The sequence below is a fragment of the Diadema setosum genome, chromosome 12 (genome assembly GCF_964275005.1).
Source record: "Diadema setosum chromosome 12, eeDiaSeto1, whole genome shotgun sequence".
NCBI lineage: Eukaryota > Metazoa > Echinodermata > Echinoidea > Diadematoida > Diadematidae > Diadema > Diadema setosum.
The window spans coordinates 6,179,261-6,197,662 of NC_092696.1; the positions used below are offsets into that span (position 1 = coordinate 6,179,261).

General features: G+C 40.2%; 1 protein-coding gene across 1 annotated transcript; it reads left to right on the forward strand.

Annotated features, from left to right (window-relative positions):
- The first annotated feature begins 206 nt into the window (after positions 1 to 206).
- On the forward strand, positions 207 to 18,402 carry LOC140235692 (palmitoyltransferase ZDHHC17-like). Its single transcript, XM_072315710.1, has 13 exons — positions 207 to 613; positions 1,818 to 2,040; positions 2,325 to 2,389; positions 3,888 to 4,050; positions 6,390 to 6,515; positions 6,916 to 7,055; positions 8,920 to 9,020; positions 10,021 to 10,142; positions 10,763 to 10,919; positions 12,283 to 12,366; positions 13,646 to 13,803; positions 16,583 to 16,686; positions 17,793 to 18,402. Exons 1-13 carry the CDS (start codon positions 336 to 338, stop codon positions 17,956 to 17,958), a joined length of 1,887 nt encoding a protein of 628 aa, XP_072171811.1. The 5' UTR covers positions 207 to 335; the 3' UTR covers positions 17,959 to 18,402.

An 18,402-nucleotide genomic window follows, 5' to 3' on the forward strand; every position in this document is an offset into this window, starting at 1 on the left:
CAGTTTTAGGTTGTGAGGCACCATTGTGAGGCACTATCGCTCTTGAGGAGTGATTGTGTCTTACGGGATGACATGAAAGTCGACGTCAATATCCATGTTTCCCTATGAGCAGTTTGGTTCAAATTTATGTGATATATGCATGAAAAAAATTATTATCTTGTAGTATATTCTGTAATTTAAATTCAATTTGGTTCAATGGAATTTGAGACATCTACATGGATGCGAAAGCACGTTAGCACCCAATTTTCTTGACGACAGCAAACATTGTCTCTGTGATTAATTTCTCTGCTGACTGTCTTGACTTAAGTTTTGCCTGTTCTTTGCAAGATTTCATCATGATGGAAGAAGTGAAGCCCTACCCGGTACAGCCTTCGAGCCAAATCCCGGGTGGGCCGATGTTCTTCGACCCCCGCTCCGCGGAATCATCGGAGCCAAAGTCGGAGAACTCCCAAAATGACCCAGAGCAGATGGACATCGTCAAGGCCACCCAGTACGGCGTCATCGACCGCGTGCGTAGGCTCATCGAGGAAGGCTACGATGTCAACCAACCTGACCAAGAAAATGTGACGCTGCTACACTGGGCAGCCATCAACAACCGACTGGATATTGTTAGGTACAGTGGGAAAACATCTATACTCTGACCTATTGTCTGTCTTTTTCCTGGTGGTTCTGTGGATCCATTCAGACTTGTTATTATTAAGTGTTTCTCACAGAAGAATGAAACCTAGATATAGAAACCATTAAATATTGGCAGAACACATCAATGAAGTTTCAGCACCGGATCTTTAAAATTCATAACTTTTGAATGGATTGTCCTAGTTTACTCATAATTTCAGTGATATATTCTTCATGTTTTGATATGTTAACTCAATCCACATACAGATGTATATTTGAGTTTCATTCATCACTAAACATGGTTCCCTCCTAGGAAAAAATCAACCTGGTCAAAGACAAAAAACAAGCCTCTGAAATACTACATGTTTATTCTCAAAGAGCAAAAATGCCTACAGTGTCATGTCCGGGTGTTATCTTTCATCTTATTTTTTTATTTTTCTTATTTTTTTTTATAGTGTGCATTCAAAATCAAACAATTAAACAATGCATTGCAAAATGGCATATTTCTCTTGATTATTTCTGTTTAATAAGCGACTGCTAACACCTTAAGTTTTCATTCATGGCTCAATGGCAACCCCCCCCCCCCAAAAAAAAAAATCCCCTTGTATATGAATGAGCATTTACCATGAAGTTAAATCATTGTTTCAGTGCATAGTTAGGATCTGACATCAGCCATTAATGTTCTGTTTTTAAATACTCACATTACACTCCAACTGTTCTCCATTGTATACCTCTTATCATATTATTCATTTTCATGGCAAACAAATGAGTATACCATACTGACTTGAAAATGTTGACTACAATGCAACCTTTTAAAGTGATGATTTTTTTTTCTAACCAAGCAACAGCATTGCTAGCATAAAACCCCAAATAAATAGTCATACATTAAAAAAAAAAGTTTATAGGAGGAAGCAGAGAACAAGCAATCCCATGCAGGCTAGTCCTTTCACAATACTATAGAATACATATTTCAGTACCGTATTTGTAATTACGAAGAATGCAATATTTGCAGTATGTTTCAACATAACCAGTTTTCATGTGAAATGATTCAAACATCATTCCTGCAAGATATTTTCATATTGTAAAGTAACAATATAAACATAATCAGTTTGGATTCTATGAGTCACAATCGGGGGCACTAGTGTGAGCAGCCGGATCCTGTCAAACTCCCCTCCCCTCGCTTTACCTCTCTTCGTGGGCAGGTACTTTGTCTCCAAGGGCGCCATCATCGACAAACTGGGCGGGGACCTGAACTCGACGCCGCTCCACTGGGCAGTGCGCCAGGGCCACCTCCCCATGGTGGTGCTGCTGATGCAGTATGGAGCCGATCCTTCCCTGAGGGACGGGGAAGGGTGCAGCTGTATTCACCTTGCCTGCCAGTTTGCTCACACCCCGATTGTGGCCTACCTCATCGCCAAGGGACAGGTGAAATGTTGTTGTTGTTTTGGCATTTTCCATTCTCTTTAGAATAGGTGAGACTGGTGGTAGAATGTAGTCTATATGTAGACCCTTTGTATGATATATTTTAACCATACAACCATACATTTTCTAGTGCATGAAACTTTTGTGAATATCTCAAAGAGCCAATCTTTGTGAAAGTAAAATGCGCATAAAAGTTTTTGTTTATTAGATGTATTGAATGCCAGTCACCAATTCACAATAAGTTTTAATAGTTTAAAATTTGTTGTCATTTTGTGCCGTATCGTCAGGATCCCAACATGGTGGATGGCAATGGAATGACACCACTGATGTGGGCATCGTACAAAGCTTTTTCGTAAGTACCTCTAACCTCACTCTTAAAGTTCTTTTGTCCCCTTTGCTGCCATGAAAATTAGATTCCTTTCATAAGCAGGTACACTTCAAGAGTTAATTAAGACCTTTCCTTAGAATAATAGAACAGATAACTTCTTTAAAATGGAGGGGGAAACATACTATAGATTTGAATTTATCCAGACCCCCCCCCCCAAAAAAAAAAAAAAAAAAAAAAAAATCATCCAACTGTTATTCTTGGTACAACAGGTTAGCATATTATCAAGTGACATCAGCATCAATAGTTTTTCAATAGTTTTTCATTTGTCTTAAAAAAAACCCAAACAAACTTGGATGTATTTCCATAAGATATCACATAGGATGTTGAGTGACATCATTCTTCAACCATGCACAATTTTGTGATGTTTGCAAAAGGGATGGTATACTGTAAGATTTTTTAACCTGTCACTTGCTATCAGGTGAATTTTGTAAACACCAAGTATGACAGTTTAGTAGTACTGTAAAGCTTGCAATAACTTGACCCAGTTCTTGTTCCTTTTACAGAAATCTTTGGAGCATACATGTAGTTGTAGTGTATGATCTTTGCCTTCAAATGATAAGCTTAGCTGATATCTACAGGCAAACTATTAAAGGGTGTGTACAGTTCTGGTCGAGGTGAGGATTTAGCTTTTAACGTTTTGCGAGATATTCAGAAACCACTCTATGAGATGTCAAAGAGCATGCAGTTCTAAAAAGTATCAAAAGTTTATTTGCTGAAAGTCGGTTTTGAAATGGCTGAGATATCCGAAAACAAGGTGAAACAAAGTGATCCTAATAAAAGGTGTGGCCTGTCGCCTTCTATTGTTATCACTTTTTTGGATATCTCAGCCATTTGAAAACCAATTTTCATCAAATAAATGTTGAATCCTTCTTGAAATTACATGCTCTTTCATATTTCATAAGATGTTTCTCATTATCTCACTTAGGAATGTTCAAAACAGGAATCCCCACCTCAACCAGTACTGTACAGTCCCTTTAAATGCCTTGGTGAAAGTAAAAGCAATAAAGCACATTTTTTTTTTTTTCAAGAGCAGATTACAGATAGAGCAACACATAACTCCACCCACAGCCAGGTTGAGTAATCCAATACGAATTTTTATTTTATGAAAGGAGTGATATCTTCACCATCTCACATTCAAACTCTATAGGTGACGCAATGTTGTGAATTCCTGCCCAACACACAGATTTCTTCAAATAAGTATCACTAGAATCTTGATTTTCATTCATGAAACAATGCTCTCTTTGAATGAAATGAAAGACTTGGGAATGTAAATGATTACAAACTGGAAGTACATGTTGCATGGTTGGGATAAAGATGGGATAAAGAGAGGAACTCTGGAGAAGATTTTGTGTAGGATTTTTTGTTTGTTTGTTTGTGTGTTTGTTTGATGACTGGATATCGGAAGATAAGTACTTTTATGTTTTATCTATGCGCGCTGTTTCAAATAACCCTACCTCCCTAGCATGGATCCGACTCGCCTCCTCCTCACCATGGGGGCTAATCCAAACCTTCAGGACAAAAAGTTTTCCAACGGTGCTATCCACTGGGCCGCGGTGCAAGGCAACATGGCTGCCATCAACGTCCTCGTCAAGTATGGTGCAGACACTTACCTCGAGAACAAAAACGTAAGTGCTACCCTCATCAAAATGACTGTGATTGATATTTTTTTTTTTTGATTCTCTCATTTTGATTTGTAAGCAGCGCAAATCGTCGGGTGAGAATGAAAAGGGCTGTATAAAGTTGCCACTAAACCCATAGTGTTTGAGACAACTTAATGCACTTATCATTCTGAACCAATGAAATCTACTGTAAAAGTGGAAATTTTCACGGAGTTGAAATTTTTGCGCAATTTGCACAACCATAAACTAGCGTGAAAATAAAAGCACGCGAATATTTTTGCTTGCAATATGTTCCCGTATTTGCTGCCTTGATTCCACGGAATTAAAAACATGCGACACCCTTCTTGCCGGGCCTAGCGTGAAAAATTAGATGCGCGAAAATATCCACTTTTACAGTACTTGACAGATGATGGGTGGGGGGTTGGGGGATGATTTGTTGGATTCCGACATTGGGCAACCAGTGTGGGGGAACTGGTTGCCCAGAATGCAATACCTTCTGTTTTTTTGTTTTTCATCTTTATTGAAAACCAAAGCCATTATTTGATGCATCATGTGGTACATAGCAAAGTGTGCGGTTGTATTATGGGGTACTACATGTATATTGTACGGTGCCGTCTAAAGACAGAAGATGTTTATGATTATACATGCTGTGATCATGGCGGTAAAATTAGCACATTCAGCAATAATGATCCTAATACCATACGGCCCTGTTATAGAATTTTTTTCAAACTGTTGTTTTACAATGAAAATGATAATGATAGAATGATGCTTTTTGTGTTTCCACAGTATCAGGGGTCGCGCTTAACTTTTTTTTTAACTAGCCAGGCGGACTACTTAGAATCAATTTTAACACTGAAGCAATATTTTGGCTAGCACAATTGTGAACAGTTATTGGGGGGGGGGGGTAAATGTGTAAATATTCTTTTTAGTGTCCTTAGCAAATGTAAGAGAAAAAAATTGCGCAATCAGAAAAAAATATCCTAAGTATTTTATTGTTTTTTTGAATTTCTTATTTATTTCTTTGTTTTTTCGACTTTATGTTTTTCATTGTTTTTTCGATGAAATTTGTCCATGACATTGTTTCAAACAAGAAAATGCGTTATTAATTGATTTTAATCAATAAAACCCAAAAATACTCATGCTTTTATGAAATTTGCCTGTAAACACAGTTTGCTTTGAAATTGTACACAAATTCACGTTTTTGAGCAAGTTTTGGTCTGACATGCACGTGCATATTTATGCGCAACTTCGGAACCGCACACCCGGGCATCGCAAATTTGGTGTCAAAAGATGCGGGAGACTCGAAAGAAAAAAGTCATGAAACGTCGCGGCGATGGCTTCTTGCGATAGCGATACATCGTGCGAAACGTCAAGGGGGGGGGGGGGCCTCGGAGCCCCCCCCCCCCCCCCCCTGGCCTAGTTGGGGTTAATCCACAAATTTGTCCTACTATGACTTATTTTACATCTTACTCAAATTGATAAAACATAATATGCAGTGCATCTGTCTGTGTGTGACACTGAAGTCAGTGATTGAAGGTGAGTGACAAGCAATGCTGTTGGAATGATATTTGCTGCTGAGATTTCTGGGCTCATTATTGCAAGACACTTTTCCTTGTTGAAAAGTTAAATCTATAGTGTATATGTTTGTACATGGGTATTCTATACACACATGTGCTTTTAATGAAGGCACATATTTATGGGTGCATATTTGTAAATCTGTATTATGTTTATGTTTGTATGTGTTGATTGTATGAATGTATGTATATTAGTCTGCAAGAATATACAGCGCAAGCATTTAGAATAGAATAATAGTGCATGTACATGAAGTGAGTTTGCGTGTGTTTGTGTACATTGTTCAGTCTAATTGTAATGTGTGAATGTCTTCCAAACATCAGTATGCTGTATGCAAGAAGTCTTTTTTCAGTTGTTAAAGGCACAATTTACCATTTGCAGATGAAACAAAAACCCAGCATTAGTGCTCTAAAATAGTTCTAAAATGTGAGTTATGGATAGAAACAACCAATGCAAAAATTTGAATCAGTATAATCGATGCTAAGTATTGGTAAATCTACAAAATATGAACAGTAGTTATAATTAAAATCTCTCCAGACTAAACTGTCTACAGTTATGGTTTGATGAGAAAAATAGTGATATCTCCTTTATATATTTTAGGCTTTATTACAACATTTTTATGTATGGTAAGATGTTTTGTGATACAGCTGGCCTACACATATGCATCAGAAGTGATAACTTGAACATTCTTTTAAATTACTGCTCCGATAGGTAAATAGGACCTTTAAGCACTGTATGTAGATTTGGTGTCTGAATTGTTCTCATTTGTGCAGCACCAGACATGCTTAGATCTGGCCAAGATGCGTCGTAACGGCTACCTGATCATGAGAATCAAAGAGTTCCGTGGGGAGGAGGTGATGGACCAGACCACCTTCCTCAACAGGCTGAAGTCTAACAAGGTAATGGTTGTCATGGTGACAACCACTTTGCTTGTGATGTTGCAGGTATCTGCTGCATCAATTTTTTGTTTGTTTGTTAATAGTGGTTGTGAAGTCTTTGATGTAGTTGTTTGGAGTTATTATGACACGAATTGAAGGCAGTTCTGGAGGCAAATATAAGACACATTGTATACTAGTAGCAGGAAATAGACAGAGGATGGCATGTAAAATGAGAAATCTGTACGTGTACCTTTTTATCCCATGTTCTGATTTTAAGAATGTCATTAATTTAACCTGTTGAGGACGAGTCCCGAGTATACTCGGGCAAGCGTCTATGGGAAATTCGTGTTGTAGCAAAATTAAACCGTCCTCAACGGGTTAAAGATAAGAGAACATGTCTTCTCCCCTCTCTGTCGACTAGGATGTGAGAAAACGAGTGATGCAGTCCGTGCCTTTCCTGGTCCTCTTCCTCATGGGGTTCATCCCACAGCTCTCACTACCCTGGTGGGCCAAGCTGCTACTGGTTGTATTGGCTTATGTGGCCGTCTACGGCCTCTTCAAGTGAGTCTGGTGGAAACTCCCTACAAAAACACGATATCTGATATACTGAAAAAGTGGAAATTTTCATGGTGTTGAAATTTTTCGCATTTCACGCAACCAGAAACTTGTGCAAAAAATTAAAGCACATAAATATTTTTGCTTGCCATATAATGTTCCAGTACTTGATGTCTTGATTCTGCAGAATTAAAACATGCAAAACTCTTCTTACCCCTCTGAGCGCGAAAAATTAATTGCGCGAAAATATCCACTTTTACGGTACGGGAAATACCAAATATGTGATGCATCACCACGGAATCCATATAATGTAGGAAAAAATCAATTTTCAGTTTTGTATGCATATGAATTCTCCTGATGATAAGCTTTAAATTGTTGTGTAATTTGCCCTACTAATGAAAAAAAAGAAGAAAAAACTTCAGAAAATTGTAGAGGTTTTATTGCCAAAATCGGCTTTCCACACATTTTTCTGCCTTTCTCATCTCCGACTTTATATGGGTAATGCTGTAACGTGCCGCATATAACAAACTATTTAATTTATATTACAAACCTCTTTTTTTCAGTCCAAGTGAAATTAGATATGTATTGTAGTCTTTGTCTGCTGATGTATCAAACTACATTTTCCTGTTCCAAAGAACTCTTTGATTAGAGTTACCCTTGTAATGATTTCTCTTCATTTTATCTATAAAGTCAATATGTGACCCGCCACAACAAAAAGGATCTAAAAGTTGCTGACGGCTTAGGCGAGAAAATTGAGTTTGACATCAGATCATCAAAACCGATCAAAACCATTGGATTTCTATTTTTGACGTAATTTTGTAGTCTAATAAATTGTCTATCATCAGCTGATATTTTGAAGCTAAATGATCAAAGGAGGGGAAGAAATCAGCATTTTTTGGGGCCATGATTGTCTGACTTTCAACGGAACAGAAACGTGTCCAAAGATTTGGATTTAGCGCCCCAACTAGACTCCGCCCCTAGCAACGAGGGAGTGATCTTATTGGTCAGTGCGTGGCATCCCGATTACTGATTGGTCATGCGTAGACCGCTGGCGCTAAGCTTGAATGAACATCGCGGAGGTTGCTAGGAGCATACCTTCTATTGTCAAGAGGTGAAAACTGCTTGCCTCCCCTTGATCACGATTGCGTTGCAAGGAAAACTTTAAGGGCAGATTTCTCGAGACGCTGATTTCCTAAACCACTGGACATGCTCTAATAAAATCATTGCTATCTCCGCAACCGAGTACTTTTATGAGTTGTGCTTTACATGAAATTAAAGTGGAAGAGTGATGGAATAATGCCATGTCATTTTCAGAAAATCAACCTCCCCTGACTTTTGGATCCTTTTGTTGTAGCGGGTCACATACAGTTGTCAAGTGCTCTTCGAATTGGGTCCTATATTATATAAAGATAGTTATATTTCTAGTCTTTGCAAATTACAAACCAGAGAATTGGCTTGAATGCCTTTAGCAAATCAGTAGTTGCCTATGTGACACCAGCTAAGATTTGGAGATGGCCATGATATGTGCACCATCACCACTGACCAGGGGCTACTACCATGATATAGTTGCTGGCATTTAAACCAAGAAATTTGCAAAATAAAATGATTTGGCTGAGAAAGTTGAGATTTGACATTTACACATGAATTAGAAAACCACTAAAATGTCTGAATTAAGTTGAGGTTGCTTCAAATGCTGAAGCTCAGTATTTGACTTTTCATTATGTTACAGTAGTGTTTCAGTTTGGTCCACATTCTGTAAATGCAGTGTTTCCTATGTTTGACTGTGTAAGAACTTCTCTTTTCAAGAGAATGCAGAAAATCTTTTATATTAGGCCTAATATTGAATATTTCAAACCCTGGCTTTTGCTAGATCCTTCTTCGACCACCGGTTTGGCGAGTTTGTGTCCATCTGCATCTCCGTGGCGACCAAGAGCTACCTGTATGGCACATATGCCCTGTTCCTTTGGACATATATCCTTTTGCAACTGAAACATTTTTACACCAAATAGTCTTTTGCCAGCAAACTGTTGTGACCAATTGAACTTTGAGGTTGGCAGCCTTGAAGTGGCTGGTATATTGTAATGTGCAGTTTACATTGCAGTCCTATAAAGTCTCACATATTTTGTTAAGTGTGAAACTCACACCTCAGATGTTTTTGTCATGCTCACTCAGCTGACCAGGGCCCCATTTCATAGAAAGTTCATATGATAGCAAGTCTTGCTGAAATGGCAATTGTCATAGTATCGACAAGAATCTAGCTTTCTGATTGGCTGTTGCCATTGGAAGTTGCCATTCCAGCAAGAGTTGCCATCCTAACATCTTTTATGAAATGGGACCCAGATTTTTCTCTTGTCTCAAAGAAAAAGACCTGGAAAACAAACGAAACAAACAAAACATGGATTTCCAAATGCAAAAAAAAAAAAAAAATAAATAAATAAATAAATCCCATTTTGAGAATATACAGTGTGTATTTATATACTTTATATTTGCTTTCATCAGAAGAAGCCAAGATATTCCAGCTTGCACAATTTGCAGCATAAAACTGCCAAGCTCTTTTCATGGATGGGGAGTACACCCCCACCCCTACTATTGCACTCTTTTACAAATACACCTTTGTACAGTGCATGAAGACATCACTTTCTTGTATGTTCAGTTCTCCTATGACCTCCTCATCAAATTTGCAGTTTCATTGTTGCAGTGAAGCTATCTTCTGGCCTTGGATTTGTATAAAACAAATAATGAATTGTCATTATTCATGCAGTGGAGTGATATGTCTCACCTTTTTTCTGAAATGTGAAATCTTATATACCAGTGTTCCCATGATCATTCACTCTTTGTACGATGTTTGACTAATTATATTCAGTAGAAATGGGTATCTACCCTTCAGAGTACACAGTAACATTTGAATTGGGAGGATAGAATACAAATGGGATGATAGAGAGGTGATGGTTTCCTTGACAACCATATCCACTGCAACCTTTGTGGCACAATACTCTCTTCTGCCTGTCATCGGCCACTATGTTCTACCAGTTCTATATCACGATGAAGCGGGACCCAGGCATCATCAGCTGTTCTCAAGAGGACAGAAAAAGGGTTAGAAGCATTCAAGTTTTTCATTTCCTCCCTTTCTTGTGGTGATCCATTTGTTTGTTTGTTTGTTTCTTGAACCGTGGAGTTTTTAGGGATCACTGTACTTCTGTGAAGGAAAAAAAAAAAAAGATATACTTGGAAGTGAACCTTTTTTTTTTTTTTTACTTTAATGGTACTATTGTGAAGGTTCCCATATTCACTGGATATGTTCTGTAAAAATAGATTTTTGTGTTCATGAAACTCTTGTGACTTTTGCAAGGAGCCAAGATTCACAAAAGTAAAATGCGTGCAAAAGTTTATGCACTGAATGCCAGTAGCAATTTGCAACAAGAGGCTGTTGGCTTCCATTGATGAAAGTTTTGTACCACAAATTTTACTGGCTTTACAGCTGCACCCCATCAGCAATTTTCTTGTAAGCTTCTGTAATATGTAATGCAAAGATATGAGAACTTATATGTTTTAGGAGATGACAAGATATGTGTATTAGTCTCATTATTGAAATTACACTCAAGTGAAATAGAAATAGCTCCGTGGAAAAGAAGGAAGAAGATGTTTGCCTGAAGTTACCATGTTTTGAAAGAGGTAGAGGAATTTACCCCTTTGTGCCGTTATCCTCCTATCAGACGATCATCGAACTTGCGGAAACGGGTCAGCTGGAGCTAGAGAGATTCTGCACTACATGCCTCATCAAAAGACCAATCAGGAGCAAGCATTGTGCCCACTGTGACCACTGCGTGGCACGGTTTGACCACCACTGCCCCTGGGTGGACAACTGTGTTGGTGAGTGTGGGTGTGATGGGGGTGAGTGTGGATGTGGTGGGGGTGAGTTTGGGTGTGGTGGGGGTTAGTGTTGGTGTGGTGGGGGTGAGTGAGGGTGTGGTAGGGATGAGTTTGGGTGTGGTGGGGGTAAGGGAGGGTGCAAAGGGGGTGAGTGAGGGTGTGGTAGGGTGAGTGTGGATGTGGTGGGGGTGAGTGAGGGTGTGCTGGGGTGAGTGGGTGTGGTGGGGGTGAGTTTGGATGTGGTGGGGGTGAGTTTGGATGTGGTGGGGGTGAGGTTTGGTGTGGTGGGGGTGAGTGTGGGTGTGGTGGAGGTGAGTGTGAGTGTGGTGGGGGTGAGTGGGTGTGATGGTGGTGAGTGTGGATGTGGTGGGGTGAGTGTGGGTGTGTAGGGGGTGAGTGTTGGAGCGGTGGGGCGGGTTGGAGCAAGATTTGGGGAAGGGGAGGGGGAAGGGGTAAAAAAGATTAAGTCTGTTGTATTTTTTTTTGTGTGTGTGTCAGCGGGAGACCCAACTTTGAGAGATGATTATGACTGAGCAGTGCAAGTGTTGATAGTTGGGAGGATAAGTGCCTTTATTTGAGAATTGGTCCGATATATGTGTATATTAAACGGTTACATAAAATGATTCAGTTGTGTTAGGATGAGGTGGCTATTAAGTATTGTGATTAGTTCTCCTTTTAGGGCATTCATGGATGGTTATTTGACTCTGTTGGGCAAGGTAGCAGTTTTAGACAAGGGCGGTGAGTTATGTAGCTCAGTCCGTAGTGTGTCTACTTCACGATCAAAAGACACGGATTTGATTCCCGAGTCCCTCTTAGTCTGAGCAGTGTTGTGTGTAATCATCTCATCCTCTCTAGTAAGAGGCAAAACACTCTGTCCCTCGGATAGGACATAAAATTAAAGTCTGGTTTGTGAGAGAGTCACAACTCATGCACATAAAACATCCCGCTTCATTTATTCATTGCAAAGAGCACAGTGTTTAACCAGGTGAAGTGATCCTGCCTGACATCCAACTGGATAGAATGGAAGACCAGCTAGTACAGCTGAATATGGGCTAGCCTTCTTAATCAGATGGAAATCAAACAAACAAACAAAACAGTGTATTACATATTAATGGCATTAGAATTATGAAGATTGAGAGGTTAGGTTTATGGTGATAAACTCATTTCGTTGAGTGGTATGTGGATACTACACATACATCCATGACATTATTTTTCCTGCTTTTCTTTGTGAAAAATTTAAATCATTCATGTTTATCCTGTTGCGCCTTTCCTAATGAGTCAGATTTAGACTCGCTCTTTTTCAAAAGCAGTGCTCTGTGTTCTACTGTTTCTCTTCATTCTCTATGTCTGATCCTTTTCCCAGGTGCTGGTAACCACGCCCACTTTGTGCTGTACCTCACAGCTCTCATCCCATGCCTGAGCCTCTACTTCTGGGCCTGTGTTAGATGTGAGTATCTCTGGATGAGAATTCCCTCACCGTAACTCTTTATGTGCCACGTTCGCGCGTCTGACTCAGTCGATGGCATGCCACATTCGCATATTCTGCTCAAATGCACAAACCTGCCCAAGCAGATCGATAAATCACCAAATGCCACCGTACAATGAAACCGTTTTAAGCAATTCCATTCCTGTCACAGGTACACGTACGTAGCTTGCATTTTATGTGATGATTAACTATCAAGCAATGCTCCTTACTGGATTTGAGAGTAAATTATAAGTTTTTTCACTGTTTTGTGTACAAAAGTCATGCCTCTCCAATAATGTAGCTCCTGGTCATTTGAAAGGGAAACAATCATAAATGTTTTGTACAATTTGCACCAAAGCAAAACTTGGCATTTTCTCTACATGTTTGCTCATAACATGTCCAAGGTACTGTAACAAAAATCTATAGAAGTAACATAGACTTAAAAAAAAAAAACAGAACGTTTTCTCAAAGCATGACTACATTGTTGTTGCAGAATAATGTGGCACACAGAGGGTTTACACCATGGCACATAAAGAGATAGAAGCTAAAACATTGTTTCCAAAAGGGCTCAAAATTCATCTTCACCCTTGGAATTTGCTTGAAGTGATTCAGGTATGCAAGATGGCACATTATATAAGCAATTGAGTGGTCATTCATGTAAGTGCGATGGTACAAAATTTTGCACAAGTTGGAGGATAGAGGCGCTGTATTCAACGAGGCAAAGTTGAATTGAATAGTGCACGTCATCTTTCCCAAGTAACAGCCATACACTATTTGATTTATACAACACCTTGGACCTCGACAGATACAGTCCACACAGATTCTGTGGTTAATGCACAGAAATGGCAACCATTTTTCATGAATGGCGAGTAGGTGGCACAGTCATAGTCAGTTGTATCCAAAACCGATCACTTGAAGATGTTGGCAATAAAATGGGTGACTAGAGTGAATGTGTGCTTTTAATATGCAGAGTGGGTGCAGCAAAGGATTTTAATTGTGATGTCAGAGCCATACAATGAAACAGAAACTGTGAGTCAATCATGAATGTAAAACACGAATCAATGGACATTAGACCGACATCTGCCACGTGATATCAATATTTGCTCAAACAACATTGCACGACTGACGGCAACAGCATGTAATAATGCTTAAAACTGTATGTCACATGATGAACAGTTGACCAATTTGATAGCTAAGTCCTTTTTCAAGTGTTAATAAAAAGAGTTGATAACTATGGACTGCACCTTTTGATTCCTGGCAGACTGGAACGTGGTCTGCACTACTTCTTTTGAGACGGACGGCTTCTGGATCTACCTCGGCCAGGTCATGTCCTGTTCCCCTTGGATCTTCTGGACGAGCCTCAACTCACTGCTACATGTCACCTGGGTCATCGTCCTCCTTTTTAGTCAAATCTACCAGGTAGGTTTGGATTGGTTCTTACTCCTTAGTCAGTTCTGTCAAGTTAGCTTGTGTCAATTCTCCCTCTATTGAATACTTTACCAACTACAGTTGAACCTCTCGTATCCGGACAAGTCGGGACTGGGGCTCATCCGGATAAGGGATTTGGCCGGATACGGGAGACTCAATGCTTTATATATGTGCATATACATACACATGTACTGATGTAGCCCATTGTAGTACCACATGTAGTAATGTGTATACTGCAACCTTTTCATTGTTACATGTGAGAGGACTCAAGCGCATAATCTGTCCATGTTCTTGCGATGATTTGGGGATGTTTGGGGATGTTAAAATGTCTGGAGGTAAGCAAATTTGATGTAATGTATGTTAGTCATGTTGGAAGTAATATGTAATTCATGTGTGTTTGTGTAGGAGTTCTCAAGGAGTTGGAAATCCCCCTTTCCTCCCGTAATTATAAAAAAAAAAGAAATCACGGCGAGAATGCGTCCGTATAATAGAGAGATCCGGATAAAGGGAGGCCGGATAAGAGAGGTTCAACTGTAGGTTGATTTTTCCTCCTCAATCATTTGCAAATTTTTCTATTATAAAGTCAGCTCTAACAGATAGGTTTAGATCAATTCTCTCTCATTTAGTGATTGATGTCAGCTTTGTTTAGGTCAATTCTTCCTTTTTAACTGATTGAAGACTTGTCCTGAATATACTCAATCAGGGGCGGCCGCACAGAAACGTTGTTAGCACTAACAGCGCACTAACAGCACTGATAGCGTCGATTTGGCCGCACAGAAGCGTGCTGGTAGTCAAATCCACTAACGGCGTTGTAAGCCTAACAGCGCGAGGCCGCACAGAAGCTAACAACAGTGGTGCTGTTTTATCAACTCACTAACAGTGCCAGGGGCACCGATAGTGGCAATGTTAGTGCTTCTTGCGTGCGCGCTGAGTGCATGCGCTGTTGTTGTCTCCCAAGTAAACCAACTTCGCCCGAAATTGACCCGAGAACTACAAAATGTGGCGGGTTGCGGGAGACGTAGATTTTAGCCAATAGGCGTCTCGTACTGAGTGCGCGAACGCTTGCTTTAGTGCGCGAACCTTTGTTACAAGTGCGCGATGACATGTTTACCACTGTGACTCAGCGTAGATTTTGCCTAACTCTAAGGCTAAATTCACTAACAGCGCCGTAACAGCGCACATGTCTAACAGCGCTCTAACAACGCTTTCTGTGCGGTCATGGTGCTCATGCTGTTAGTGGCTGATTTGTTAGTGACTTGATAGCGCTAACAAACCTCCCACTAACAGCGTTTCTGTGCGGCCGGTACAGGTGTTTACGGGGAATTCAGGTTTTAGCAGAATCAGCTTGTCCTCAACGATTTAAAGCAGGTTTTGGTCAGTAGCTCCGTCTTGTTAGCTATGCCAAGTGGGTTTAGGTCGATTTTTCATTATTATCAGTTCTACCAGCTAGGTTTGGGTCAGTTTATCGTCATGAGTCAGCTCTACCAGGTAGGTTTTGGGGTAGTTCTTCCTCCTTAACGCTGCTAGGTGTTATGAGTGAATTCTTCCCTATTAGGGCGGTGAGTTGGCACAGTCCGTAGTGCGTCTGCCTCACGATCGTAAGGGCCCGGGTTCGAACCCGAGTCTGGACTGAGCAATGTTGTGTGTAAGCATACCGTCCCCTCTAGCAAGAGGCAAAACACTCTGTCCCTCGGATAGGACATAAAATGGAGGTCCCGTGTATGAGAGAGTAACAACTCACGCACATCCCGCTTCATTCATTCAGGGTGTTTAACCTGATGAAGTGGTCACTCCTCACATTCAACTGGACCCCATGGAAGACCAGCTTAACATAGCTGAATATGGGCTATCCAGCCATTTTTTTTTTTCAGATGGAAATGAACAAACAAAACAAGTCATCTACCAGCTAAGTTGAAATGTATTCTTCCTTAATTTGACATTTCTACCAGGTTAGTTTTGGGTTACCTTTTCTTCCTTGACTAGGTGGTATGAATGGATTCTTCCCTAATGATAAGTCAGTTCTATCAGGCAGGTTTGGTTTTATTTTCTTAGTCAGTTCTACCATGTAGGTTTGGGTTGGTTCTTCCTCCTAAAGTAAGTGTGTAGCCAGCATCTAACTACATGAAACACTGATGAGTTGAGTGAACTTGATGATGAATGTCACAAACCAGAGCACCATCTTAGCTTTAGGGTGGATATGTTGCTGTTAACCGGGCATTGTGGCGTTCGCCTGTATTCCAGTTACTTTGGAGGCAAGGGCGGGGGACATGGCTTAGTCGATACCTTCACATCCAAGAGCACCAGGTGTGAGTCCCAAGACTCACTGAGCAATGTTGTGTGTAAGCATTCAGTCCCCTCTAGTAAGAGGCAAAACACACTGTCTCTTGAATAGGACATTAAATGACGGTCCCATGTGTGTGTTATTGCCATGACACCTCATTCATTCAGTGGAAAGAGCATGGTGCCAACCCCGTGAAGTGGTCCCCCTACCCACCCAGACAAGAAAACGGGCGAATGTTGCCGACCGCTCGTGGTTAATTCTCCTCGGGTGCCTAGCAATAATCAGCAAACGGCATCAACCAGGCACACTGTGCCTTACGCTTGAAATGAATATTGCCGTCGACTTTCAATAGAAGTGGACAGGCAAGTACTATTTTGATGTGTCTGTGGGCTCTTTACTGGATTACATACACTTTCATGATGAAGATAATGATATATTTAACTTTTTCGTGTTCTTTGTATTCTCCCGTTCTCTTTTTATTTTTTACAGATTATCTGGCTGGGTGTGACCACCAACGAAAGGCTTAACATTTCCCGTTACAAGCATTTTGAGCCCATTCCAGACAAGCCTGGAAAGTACAGGAATCCATTCGAGTAAGTCACATGGAGTCATGAAACCACCTTTTTTATATCCCATTATCTTTGGCCCCCGAAAAGCAACAATAATGATTTTAGCATGGAAATGATTGCCTTAAATCTACATGCAAAGCTCCTCTGAGTCTGTAGGAACCAGCCTGCAATAAGCAGTTACATGGCACATAAACCAGGGCTGCACACTAACTCATTTTTTCTACTGGTCTGACCTGTCTGTTGGACCTGTGTCCAATAGGTACCCAGTTTTTTCCATTTTTTTTTTTTTGCTGGTCCATTCCTGAAAAAGTTACTTGTCTGACAGCAATTTGTACTGGTTAGGGACAGTTGGACCAGTGCTAGTGTGCAGCATTGCATAAAGAGTGTGATGGCAAAATGTTTTACATTGTAACTCCATTTTTGTGAATGTGAGATATTTGTGAGTAAAGCTGCTACAATAAGGAAGATCATAACAAATAATAAGTATGGGATATTTCCAATTTTAAGCCTAAGAATATTCCTTGTTATGTAACAAGTGAGGTATGACAAGAAAGGCTTCATTTTTCGCTATCTGATGATGGATTTTTTTTATTACCAGATGAGGACAAGTCTCAAGTATACTCAATCAGGTGTCTATGGGAAATGCATGTAGCAAAATTAGATCATCCTCAACGGATTAAATTGCTTGAAAATGGTTACCTAACCTTCATTTTGCAATCAGGCTTTTCAAATGTCTCTAAATGACCTGATATAGGAGTATGAAAGCGTCTGTGATGTGGGAATTACTTTCCTGTCCGTTAGAGATGTTTGATTTCGCTGATCACTCTTTGAAATCTACCTGACTTTGCTGCATGAATGGTGGTTGCTCTGGCATGACCAACTTGGAAACAGAGAGGGGAGCATATTTGGATTAGTTCATCAAAATGGATAACTCAGCTGGGATTGCTTTCCTGTGACAAGACTGAATCTGTGCGGAGCACATTTTTAAAAATAATTTCTTTTCCTATTCCTCTTTGTGTCTTTTATGTTGTAAAGAGATATTTCATGACATAGATTTGTGGGTGTTTTTTTTTGTTGTTGTTGATATTTCTTAGTCATAACCCTTATTGTTTTTATTCTTTTTTTTACAGCCGTGGGGTATTCAAGAACTGTGTAGATTTTTTCAGTCTGCGCTGCCTGGGATTATGCCGCCCTCTGAAGGTCGACTGGGGCCAGCAGTTCACCGCCGACGTCACGCAGTCCTCCTCCTCTACATACGTCAGCGTCAGCAGCCACGAAAACTACCAGTTTGTTTGAGAGCGACGCGATACGGCATTATGTAAATATTGTTGAATACAGTTTGCAATGAGTGAGTATAAAGCTGGACCTATGCCGCTTCCCCTCCCCCCTCCCTTGTACCCTTTCCCTGAAATAAAAGAAAGGGAATGTCCGCAACTGTAAAGGCCAAGCGAAAGATTCAGTATGCAATCTACTGTAACACCAGAAATTTTTGCGGGCTTGAAACTTTTTTTTTTCTACTGTCCAAGAAGCGTAGTATTGCAAAAGTGAAATGTGCTTGAAAGTTCTTGTCTACACATTGCATTGGATGCAAATGGCAATCTGTAATACATGTACGTAGTTTCATCCTGAGAAAAAGGGCATTGGCTCCAACTCACCAAAGTTTAATGCTGCGAATGTTTCTGATTTTATAGTACTGGTGCATTGAGTGCAGTCTGCATGCCTGGTTTGTTTAACCAGCTG

Coding starts and splice junctions, on each gene's coding strand:
- LOC140235692 (XM_072315710.1), top strand. CDS start 336: ATGATGGAAGAAGTGAAGCCCTACCCGGTACAGCCTTCGAGCCAAATC. Junction 6,516..6,915: donor ACAGGCTGAAGTCTAACAAG/GTAATGGTTGTC, acceptor TCTGTCGACTAG/GATGTGAGAAAACGAGTGAT. Junction 12,367..13,645: donor CTTCTGGGCCTGTGTTAGAT/GTGAGTATCTCT, acceptor GATTCCTGGCAG/ACTGGAACGTGGTCTGCACT.